At 32.8% G+C, this 12,571-nt stretch overlaps 1 protein-coding gene across 4 annotated transcripts in view; it reads left to right on the top strand.

The window, feature by feature from the left end:
• Positions 1-12,571, top strand: part of LOC145258992 (glycine receptor subunit alphaZ1-like) — a 441,610-nt gene that overhangs the window by 413,355 nt on the left and 15,684 nt on the right. For all 4 annotated transcript variants that reach the window (XM_080116658.1, XM_080116659.1, XM_080116657.1 and 1 more), the window contains 3 exons: positions 525-739; positions 4,331-4,413; positions 11,090-11,227. In XM_080116658.1, the coding sequence (XP_079972784.1) occupies positions 525-739; positions 4,331-4,413; positions 11,090-11,227 (436 nt within the window). The remainder of the gene's footprint in view (positions 1-524; positions 740-4,330; positions 4,414-11,089; positions 11,228-12,571) is intronic.

Raw genomic sequence — 12,571 nt, 5'->3', positions numbered from 1 at the left:
AACAAGATTGAGAGAACTCAATGTGACGGCGATCATCTGGAAAGATGCAGCAATCATCATGATGTATGTATTCATGTGTGTATTTTAGCTGAAAACGATAAACGTTTTAATATTTATCAAATAAATTTTTTTAACATTTGTAAAATAAAAAAATAGCCTCAGGGAAAGCATAAAATTATAGGAGTTAATATAATTTTAATATGTCGGACAGACCTCTGTCTTTGGGCAAATATGCACTTAAAAAATAAACATAGATACCTTCATGAGTCTTTTTAATTGTGGCTTTTTATTCATTATCAAGTTTGTCTTTCTTTAATTATGAACAACAGTTCTTTTATAACAGCGCTTTTAAATCGTTGTGGGGTCTGAAACTGTTTGTGATAAAATGATTCTATTTACATTAGAAAAATCATATCTGAGCTTGAATTTACTATTTAATTACATGGCTATTTAGTTATTTGACTATCTGACTTTTTTTAATGCATTTTAATTCATTTCTTTCATTCATTTTTTTTTGTTGTCAGCAAATTCCGGTCTCCCTTATCGTGAGTGAATCTTGGACAGATCCGCGCTTAAACATTTCGGATTGGGACAAGAATGAATACATGTTCCAGGAAGATATGATCCCAAGATTTTGGACTCCTCAACTCTACTTGACCAGTGCAGATGGCGTAAAGCGAGATCAATTTACTAAAAAAATCATGGTTAAACCTGGAGGAAACATAACTCTTTTGCAAAGGTCAGTAAGAATATATATATATATATATATATATATATATATATATATATATATATATATATATATATATATATATATATATATATATATAAACAAATTGATGAATCACACAGGTAAGAAATTAATTTTTATAGTATGAAAAGGTTAGTAATTGCAGTTAAGAATAGGAAATTGGATCAAATGTTTGTAACATGTCTTCTTCCTAAGATTAAGGGAGGTGGTGTTTGATTAACACTGCTGGGGAGCCATGATGTAATATACTGTTTTGTTTTTAAATCCCCGAAACAGTGTTTCATGGTAAACAACTGATGATCCCTTGAAAAATAAATTATTAATACTATAGTAAATTCGAGAGTGAGTTGATGCAGTGATTGAAGGTGATTAAATGACTTACTGACTAGATGGTTTTCTAACGAATGATAAAAAATATTTTTTTGTATAGTTTTAAAGGTTAAAAACTTCAAAGACAATATATATATATATATATATATATATATATATATATATATATATATATATATATATATATAAGGTGTGTTTGAAGGCTTGTCAATGCAGGACTTATTCAGTCATTAGAATAGGTATATAAAAATAAATAATGATAAATAATTAAAAGGGTTCAATAGTTCCCAATAAATAATTATTTACCTGATTGTAGATGGTATATTCCTCAAATATCTTTGGAGGCAACCCCCATTCTCAAGAGTTAACAAATGTATGTCTACTCTCTATGCTGGCATATTCGTATATTAGTGTTGAGACGATTAATCAAAATCAGAATAGGAAATCGAAAAAGAGAATCAGAATCGGTAAATGAATTGGAAAAATTTGTGCCTATTTTCTGATGCTAAAAACGATTCTTTTCCATTGTTCTGCTTTGTTTGTTTTTGGTTAAAACTTATTTTTCTGTGGCTCGTATTAATGATGAAACGATAAATATTTATTGATTTTAAACTTCTAATAAAACTAAAAACTATAAATCATCTTCATAAGTGTATTTTTACGTTTAGGAAATTATATTCCATGTTTTTTTTAGATAGCTTCCCCCCAATAACCTTATATTTAGAAATTTAAAAGAATCAGAATAGAATCGGTAATTGTATTGGAGTCTGAAATTTAGAACAGAATTGGTAATGGTATTGAAATTGGAAAAAATTATTAATATTGCCTTATCACTAATATATATATATATATATATATATATATATATATATATATATATATATATATATATATTGTCTTATATATATTGTATATACAGGGTGACCCAAAAAAGAAACAAAAGCTAAATGGAGGCCATCTAGAACATATGCTGTAGAACGGAAAAAAAAGACCAAAGACCCTAGTGTTTTGATATGATGTTTGGAATATAATAAACTAGTTATGATCAAAGTTTCATTTCATTCGGATAAAACACTAAGAAACGGGGTCTAATTAGAGTTGGGCCCGTTTTTTTAGGGTTACCCTGTATGTGTGTGTATATATATATATATATATATATATATATATATATTATATATATATATATATATTGTATATATATATTGTATATATATATTGTATATATATATTGTCTTATATATATATATATATATATATAAGACAATATATATATATATTTTTATATATATATATATATTGTCTTATCACTAATATATATATATATATATATATTATATATATATATATATTGTATATATATATTGTATATATATATTGTCTTATATATATATATATATATAAGACAATATATATATATATTTTTATATATATATATTGTCTTATCACTAATATATATATATATATATATATATATATATATATATATATATATATATATAGAGAGAGAGAGAGAGAGAGAGAGAGAGTAATAAAATAGGTCATATTTTGAAATTGTCTTTTGTAACAAATGGTAGTGAATCTCTGTAAGTTTCTATTACTGAAATATTAATCAGACTCTATAACACAATTCCAGGACATCCCTGGACAAGGTGTAGCACGTGTTAACCTCTCTCTGATATTCTGGAGCGTTACCATGTAGCTGGACTTCCTCAGCCCTGGTGAATACAATATATTTAGGAAAAAGGAGCTCAGTTTAAAAATCAAACTGAATAAAAGGAGTCTAATGATTGTGTCACAAGCAAAACATCCACTTCTAATGTGTCATGATGAACCAACACGGAAATAGTATGGCTAATAAAACTGACATGTTGTTATGGCATGCAATAAGCCACAAAGAAAACAGAACGACGGAATAGAGTTTAAACAATGTATTACTGGAACAACAACGTAAACAGGTTACAACTGAAAAGAGTAGTAAACGTCACCGAGCAGGCGAGGGTCACTCTGGTGTTTAATCCACACCTGGGATCAAAAGGTCTATGGTTTATATAATGGATAGAACAGTCCATTTGGAGGGTGATTCCCCCACAACACATGTGAATGCTCATATCAATGCACAATAGACACTATCCTCAGGTGTCTTCAGTCTCTCCTGATACATGAGGATACTTCTCATTAATAGTAAACTCTGACCAAATATTCAAATAAAACAGAGTGTACTATCTCCTGAAGTCATCCAGAATGTTCCCCAAGTTGCAAATAGGGACATCTCTCTATTAATAGAGCCAGCTTCTAATACCAAATAACAAATCGTGGACAATGAAGAATTAATAAAAAATGAATAAAAAATATATACACACTGACAGGCTAGCACCCAGGATAAAAAGGCCTCCTCAACCTGTTTATACATCAGGTTAGAAAGGGTAAGTAAGTTCTCTCCTCTGGAAGTGACACTATAGTCATGACAGCCAACCATGTTTAGCCATCAGGCCTTAATACCAAAGGTCATGGCTTCTAGTTCAAGTAGTTTTAGCAACCAAAAATAAAAAATTAAGAGATTTATAAGCCCAGCTATGATCTGTTTCTAAAAAGGAAGTGTTGCTGTTTTGCTACCACTACTAAGTTTGAACAGCGGAGCAAAACAGCAAATAAAATACTAACCAAGAAAATAAAAGAGACTGACCTCCCTGAGTCTAACCAGAGATATTAAAACATAATAAAAAAGACATATAGATATGCATGTTTTTTATAGCTATATTAGCTGGGACGCTCAGCGACGCCCGGCGTTGCCCGGTTATTAATTACACTTAAACATGATATTTTAGTTTACACAGATTTAGTATTTATTATTATAGTCAATTATTACATATTATTGTATTAATATGTACCCAATATAATATGATTTCAAAAGTAAAAAAAAAAAATTAAATATATGATTTGAGTGCTATCAGCTAGAACTGAAACCCAAACCAAAACATAACAAAACATAATTTCATGATTGAAACTATTTCTACAAGTTCAGCAAAGACTGAAGGTTATTTGTACTCAATATGGTTGGACTGTGGAAAGGGGTGTGAATTTTATTAAATACAAGCTGCTTTCCATGACAACAACTCTATACACAATATGGACAATATGCAAGCAAGGGCGATTGGACGGTCCACAGAGTTTGAGAATTATATAGACGTTTGTATGCATTATATCTAAAATGTTTTGTTTTTTTACCTACCGAATGTTTTTTTTTTTCAGGAGTATTGTGAATGTTTTATGCCAAAAGTCATTAAGCACATTTCCTTTGGATGGACAGATCTGTTCGATTCAGTTAAAAAGTTGTAAGTAAATTATCTTTACCAAACAACATTTCCCTAACACAAAGTAATTTCCTTTGATTGAAAAAAATAGGTTTGAAAGTTAACCAAGAAACCGTTTACTCTGACTTTAATATGGCCATTATATATCAATTTCATTGGATTAAAATGGACATAATAATCGAGTTAAGGCTTATCTTATAACGACTTATCGTCTCACTCAAAAATAATGCTGTTCACAAATCACTGGACATTTTCTCTCATTTCTCTCCTTTCTCCATTTTCGATTTGGTATCTACTTCCTTTGCAAGAAGATGTGTCATAAGTGGGAAGAACAAATTAGTGCCCCAGAATTGAGACCTCCTAAAAAGTGCATGGGCAGCCGTAATGCTATTCCCCAATAAAGACGCCTCCGGCAGTTAGAAATAAACTAACTCCTTCCCAAAAAGAGAAGGCAAGGCCTCGGGGGTGAACCACCTAGGACTATCCAAAACTAATACCAAAGCCCAACAGATAAAAGACACAGAGTTGGTTCTGTCTGTGTCAAACTAATTGTTGAGAAAAGATCTTCCACTGGTATATACCAATCAGAAGTCTCTGTTTGACTCCTTTTTCCTTCTCCGACTAAGAATGTACTTCCTTCTAGCTGCAGGGAAATCTGGCGCAAAGTAGGAAGAACAAGTTAACATTGCTAAGGTGGGTCAATCTAGCTTCTTAAAAATTGCCTGGACACTTTCGCTGGTAGTGCCTCGTGCAGATAATAATAATCTATTTTTTCCAAAAAAAGAATGCAACGCTTAGAAGAGTTAATCTCTTGGTAAGTGCTTGGACACCCCCATTGCTTTTTTTTTGCTCAAGATACCTCAGGTAGTTAAAAATGAACTAACACCTTCCCAAAGAGGGAAGACATGGCTTGGGAAGGTGGACCTTCTAGGATTACCTAGGAATAATACACCAGCCCAACAGATAAGACTACCAAATTGACCCGTTCTCTGTTCGATTGATTGTTGAGAATTGACTGATATACACCAGTTAGAAATCTTTGTTCAACCTTTTTAAATCAACAGATTTCAGACATTAAATAATCTCTTTTTAACTAATGAAAATTTGTCAGTTCACATTTTTCTTATTAAGATGAATTTGCTGATTGCAGTGCAATAGCTAGTCCTTCTGTTTGTAAATCTGATTGTGATTAGTAACCATTACTTTTGACATTTCCTTAATTTTTAAAACTAGGCACCAGGCAAAGACAGACTTCTTCATGAGGGTAGAGGACAAGGCAAGTCAGAGTCATTTCATCTTCAGGGTTCAGGGTCAGCGCGCCTGCCACAGCTTGCTCACTATTATCTACAAATTATTTAGTTTTGAGAAACTGAGCCAAACATTTAACAAGCTGCTTTCAATCTGAGTTTAGCAATGAAAATGTTGTTTAAAGTTTAAACGTCAAAGACAAATGAAAATGCTATTATTACATACTCGAGCATGACAGACTGACAAAAATACTATTTAAAATTTAAACATGATAGACTAATGAAAATGCTATTATTTAATATTCTTCTCTATATAAATGACCTCCCAGGGAATTTTATTCAGAAAGTTAACATTTACGCTGATGACACTACCCTCTATTCTGGTATTGCTTCTTGCCGGTCTTTCTCGGATTAGGTGAAATATGCAATGCTCTAAAAGTTGATTTGGGTTCTATTATGGATTGGGGGAAGAAATGGCTCGTTTCATTTAATCCTGTTAAGGCTTAGTTATTGTCCTTCAATCGCAGGCGTGTCCCTTTTCTTCTTGAGGTTCTTATGAATTACTCTGCGTTCAATAAGAAATCGACTTTAAAACTACTTGGTTTTTTCTTTCTCATCAAATCTTTCTTGGAATCCATATATTAAATCAATTGCTCTTTTTTCTCTGCATAAAATCCATTCTCCTTGTCGCTCTAAACACTTTCTCACACCTAAAGCTATTCTCTATCTCTACAAATCTATTATCAGACAATGTATCGAGTAATGTTGTCATATTTGGGTTGGTGAATCTGTGTCCCATTTGAAAGTTCTAGATAAATTGCAGAAAGGTATCTGTAATTTGATTGGCCCTCCCCCCACTTTCTTCTTCACTGCAACCTCTCTCTCATAGGCGTGATGTTGTTAGTTTCTTTTCTACAAATACAATAAGGATATGTGTTCCTCAGAATTGTCTGATATATTCCCTGCTTCCTTTGTTCCAGCTCGTTTAACTCGTTGGTCAAAAGATCTCCATCAATTCGTTGTTTTAATACCTGATTATAATACAACTTCCTATTCCAGTAGTTTCTTTCCAAGAACTGCAAGGTCGTGGAACTCTCTTCCTGCTCACTGTTTTCTTTCTACCTACAGCCTTGCTCTTTTCAAGACTAAGGCCAATAGGCATCTCCTGACTTTGCAATAATCATGTTTTGTTATTGTTAGCTGCTTACATCAAATATGCCTTGTCTTGAGCGATTTTCATAAAAAATATTCCAGCATGATAGACGGACGAAAATAATATTAAAAATCTTATCATCAAAGACGAATGAAGATACTATTATTTCATACTCGTACACTGCAGACTGATGAAAATACTATTTAAACTTTAAACATTACAGACCAATGAAAATGCTATGATTTCATACTCGAACTTGACAGAATGATAAAAAGGCTTTTTAACTTACAGATCAATAAAAGGCTATTTCAAACCTTAGCATGACAAACATTGCATAAGACAGAACTTCCTATATCGATTTATGCAATAAGATGCAAGTATTTGGTCTGCATGGTTAGTGATCAATATGCATAATACTATGGTGCAATTGTTATTTCAGACGTATGTATGTCACTCTACATCCGGAGTAAGTTGTATAGCAGCTGTGTCGGGAGCGTTGTGTTATATACGGTAACAAATATTGGGCTCTTACTCAAATTCTTTCCTCACCCAACTGTAGCGTAATGATACATCCATGATTGCATTGTAAAACCTTACCAAAAACGACACATGGAGTCAGTGAAATATAGTTTGCTTGAAGCATTGTGTGTGATATTTAGGGAAATGTTAGAAGACAATCACAATGCAAGAAATAAAAAGTTGTTAGTGTTGACAAAGGAATAAAAAACAATTTGCAGTCCACAGTCAAGGGATTTGAAACACCTACCATTCGACAAAGAGGACTTTCCTCGAGAAATATTATGGAACACGGTTACACACATTAAACCACTGTGTAGAAGTTTGATAATTTGAAGTAAGATTGATTATATATATATATATATATATATATATATATATATATATATGTGTGTGTGTGCGTGTGTGTGTGTGTGTGTGTGTGTGTTTGTGTGTGTTTGTGTGTGTGTGTGTTTGTGTGTGTTTGTGTGTGTGTGTATGTGTGTGAATATATATGGACAGAGAGAGAGAGAGAGAGAGAGAGAGAGAGAGAGAGAGAGACAGACAGACAGACAGACAGATAGACAGACAGAGAGAGACAGACAGATAGACAGAGAGAAATCCCTTGTGCTTGTTTTCCTTTCTCAATACTGACAACTTTTCATTTCTTGCATTATTATGATAGCCTTCTAATCCTAACACACACACACACACACACACACACACACACATATATATATATAGAGAGAGAGAGTGAGTGTAAGCGGTCTTTGACTTCGGATCAAAGTGTAGTATCTGTTCTGTACTCAGTCTGTGAAAGATATTTATCTCCCTCCCATAGTGGGATGATTTGAACAAAGTCGGAAAGTGAGATTTGAAAAGCCAGTTCCTAAACGAAGAACTCCCAGTTCTGCAAAATATGCCCAGGCCGCGCCATTGGCATTCACCGGTAAAGTTGCCTCAGGCAATTAGCAATAAACTAATCCATTCTCAAAAGAGTGATAAAGCAAAGCCCGAGAGAGTGGATCTAGAATTGCACAGGACCAGATTAATAGTTCATCCAACAGAGAAAAGCCATCTCAACAATTGTCTTTGAGGCAATTTTAATTTTTGCCCCAATCTAGAGTACCCTTTTGGGGAGCTGGATATTCACTATGTTAAACACCGACCTTGTGCCTAACTCTGCCTTCATGGGGAAGCAAGTAAATAGGGACTAATAGATAAAGATCGTTGCTTGCAGCTAAAATAAAATGAACCTATTCAATCTGCACATTTAATGGTAAAAAAATGAAGCATGATGAACCAGCAAAAATATTTGAAATTTAAACATGATCAACTGACAAAAATGCTATTACTAATTAAGATATGACAGCCGAAACATTGTACAAAATTCTTAACAAAAGTGCTTAGCTGCAGTGCTAAAACTAAATGAATCCATCTTATATAATTAGAGTAGTGGTTCCCAACCACTGTGCTGTAGCACATTAATGTACCGCAAAATGATTATTGCTGTGCCGTAAAATGATAATAGCTAGAAGCCATTTAATTTCGTTTTGTTTAATAAAGACATTTAATTTCTTAATCATGATGACACCACTCAATTCAAAATCACCAAATTTCTAGAATCTAAACGTTTGACGCATACTAATTTGTAAGTTTTGTTATAATTTGTATTAGTGATGGGACGATTAATCGGAATATCAGGAGTTTTTCAAAGTATCAAACATTGGCATCGGAGTTGAATAACATGATATGTCGATCTATGGAAATAAAAATTCTCTTTGTATAATCTTCTTTGTTTTTTATTATTTTATTGCAAAAGGTCTTTATGAGTAGAAAATATTTATTTTTGTGATAGGTGTACCGCGAAAATTAAATAAAAAAAACAACAACTCAGTAGTGTGCCGTCATGTAAAAAAATTCTCTTTATATAATCTTCTTTGAGTTTTTTTTATTATTATTTTATTGCAAAAAATCTTCATGAATAGAAAATATTTTTTTTTTTTTGTCGTAGGTGTGCCATGAAAATTTGAAAAACTAAATTGTGTGCCGCCATGTATAAAATGGTTAGGAACCACTGAAATAGAGGTTTTGTCAGCCTGTCCGTCCATTATTCACACTTTTTTTTAACATACGTTGGATAATTTGCATATATTTTTAAAAAATCATAGATAAAATTTAGATAAAACGAGTTTTTCAAATTTTTTTCCAATCAATTTACAGCTGAGAATTTTGATCAGGTAAACAAAAAAAAGTTGGTGTACGTCTCACCTTCACATTAGTTTCTTTGCAAAATTCAACTAAATGTATTTTCATTCATTGTGCTGCAGATTTCTGAAATAAACTAGCATTGTGATGAACCATGTGTTACCCCACGTGACAACAACCGCCAACCGCAATGTTGTGTGTTGTGCGTTTCTTTTCTTCTTATGGTTGTATCACCGCCTCTCATATTAGTGGCTGTCGAGGAACACACACTGGCTCACAAGTATAAGAATAAAATTACATTGGTGAAACAGAAGAAAAACATAGCCTCCGACACTTTCTATAAATATTAGTTGTGTGTGTGTGTGTGTGTGTGTGTGTGTGTGTGTGTGTGTGTGTGTGTGTGTGTGTGTGTGTGATACCATCGACTCTCTACATGCTATGGTCAACGTGTACATTCTGTCGAGGCCGAGTTCATCAGTTGATAATCTAGCTTCCACTGTACCTAATTCGCAACTATCCTTCACTAAAACTGCCTGTAAACCATTCCTACTGTTGTAAACTCAAAACCATGCCATAAACCACTCCTACTATCATAAACTCATAGTCACTCCCCAAAATGCTTGCAAACTCTAAATGTATCTGTATCCATTGTTTGGTTCTTTTTTTACCGTCATAGCCACTCCTTGACCAATAATCTTAATTTCCTTTTGTTTTCCTTGGTGAAGAACTTCCTATCTATTGTTTTTCCACTAACTCTATTTCCTATACCTTTGTTCCCCCAATAAACTTCTTTCCTCTTGTCTTTTGCTATATTTCTTTCTCTCTTTTTATTACTTCCTAATACTTAGGAGTGGAGGAGAGGCAACGTCGATAGTATCACACCATAGGTATAATCTTCCACTTGCTGTTAGGTAGTTGCGAATATGTGAAGCAGACTACTGCACCAAAGTAGCTTAAAATGATAGGTTTACTCGAGGAATCTAGTGAATAATGAATCTAATAAGAGTGAACTTAATTTTGTGCCTCAGACTAATGTAACGTAGGAATAACCCGATATCCAGTATTTGGAGAGAGTTCAAAAACTGGTTACTCAGATGGCGCATGGTCTGTGGTATCTGTCCTATGAAAGCCAACTCAAGAAGGTTAACCTTTTCTCTCTTGAGTGTTGATTATGGGGTGATCTACTTTGGTCTACAAATTCTTCAATGGTCATTACAATATCGTTCAGGACCTATTATTTACTCCTACATCAGAACAAGGTCACAAAAAACTATTTCACTGTTGATTTCGATTGAATTGGAGGAGCGTTGCTATCTCAATCAGGATCTCTGAATCTGGAAATAGACTTCAAAGGGGGGTAATAAATGCGCCAACAATGCAACAATTCAAGGCGAATTTGGACAGGTGTTAGGATACTGTATTCTCTTCTGTGTAAATTTCTGTCACCCTTTTTTCCCACATGACAACAGGAGCATGATTGTTTTACTTTTTATCAAATTGAATTATGGTTTCGTTTGTCTGCTTTACAGCATATTAACACTTTCAGTAAAAGTTTAGATTTTTATCTTTTTCTTTTTTTTTGTTAAAATTTCAGTTTATTACTCCGTGAAAGATCTTATGCTGCGGTGGAATCCTGACACAGGTTTCAAAGAATCGATCAAACAATTAGATATTTCGCAATTTTACCTAAAAAGCATTTTCCTAAGAGAAATAAATATTTCTCAGTTTGGAGGTAAGATAACTTTAAATTATATTTTGATTCATATGCATTTGTTTGTTTTTGTTTTCCACTTTTAATTTAGTAAAAGTGCAGAATAGTCAACACTCAATAACAATCAATAATCTATAATATAAATCTCACCTGTCTGTTTAAGTGTATGTATGTATGTACGTATGTATGTATGTATGTATAAAACTTTCGACAGAGGTGACGAATTTTCACGAAATCGATATCATTTTAAAACTCGATGTCTAGGATGAAAATATCGAAAAATTAGCCCAAAACATTACTTCCTTCACCCTTAACTGGGCAGGTTTTTCACCCTTAACTGTGCAGTTTTCTACAAGGAGGGTTCGATTTTTTGCAAGCCATTTTTGCAAGTCATCGTATCGGTTGGATTGATTTTGCCTAATTTTAACGTTCCAAATTTCTGGTCGCGTCATGGAATAGAGGTAAGATGTCAGATTTCCTTTCACTTTCTGTTCCACCTTTGCGTCATGGGTTCGAACCTACTTGCCTACTACCACATTTTTTTTTTTTTTTTGCTCAACACACCTCCAAATATCCGGGCAACACCGGGATCCCAGGCTAGTCATATATAATTTATATCAAACTCATTAGAATGAAATTCTATTACCTAATCCAGTTGTTACCAGCCACTGTAACCGCAGAATGATTATTAATAATAACTAGAAACTATTTAATTTCGTTTTGTTTAATAAAGATATTCAATTTCATAATCATGATAACACCACTCAATTTAAAATCATCAGATGGAACGATTAATTGAAATATTAGGAGTTTTTTAAAGTATCTGGAATCGGCATCGAAGCTAAATAATTCAGATCCGATTTCAGTAGCAAAACGATTCCTAAATACAAAGGTTCTAAGACAAAATGTCTTTTATGTGGATAAAAATTGTGCTTATATACTCCTCTTTGTTTTTTGTTTTTTGTTTTTTATTAATTTATTGCAAAAAGGCTTCATAAGTAGAAAATACTTATTTTTGTGATAAGTGTGCCGCCATGTAAAAAAGGTTGGAAACCACTAATCTAACCAGCCGTGGTTTAAAGTTTATAAAACTTTATTTTATACTTTACGTCTGTAAAATCGACTTTTAATGGCCGCCACAATATGTCTACATTTGTTAACCGCTATTAAATTAGATTGTTTAGAAGACAAATTTTACATGCAAAAAGTATGAGATAAAAAGTATTATAACCGTAAAAACCTGATTGGTTATGTAGACGATTTAATTTTAATGAGTTTGATATAAACTGTGTGTTGTTGTGGGTGGATGCATAGTAAAAACCTGAAGAGAGTGCTCAATACTATTGCAGAGCAAATATGTGTTTT

The sequence above is a fragment of the Euprymna scolopes genome, chromosome 3, assembly GCF_053919585.1.
Source record: "Euprymna scolopes isolate OS-2025 chromosome 3, ASM5391958v1, whole genome shotgun sequence".
NCBI lineage: Eukaryota > Metazoa > Mollusca > Cephalopoda > Sepiida > Sepiolidae > Euprymna > Euprymna scolopes.
This window is presented reverse-complemented; position numbering and strand designations above follow the sequence as displayed.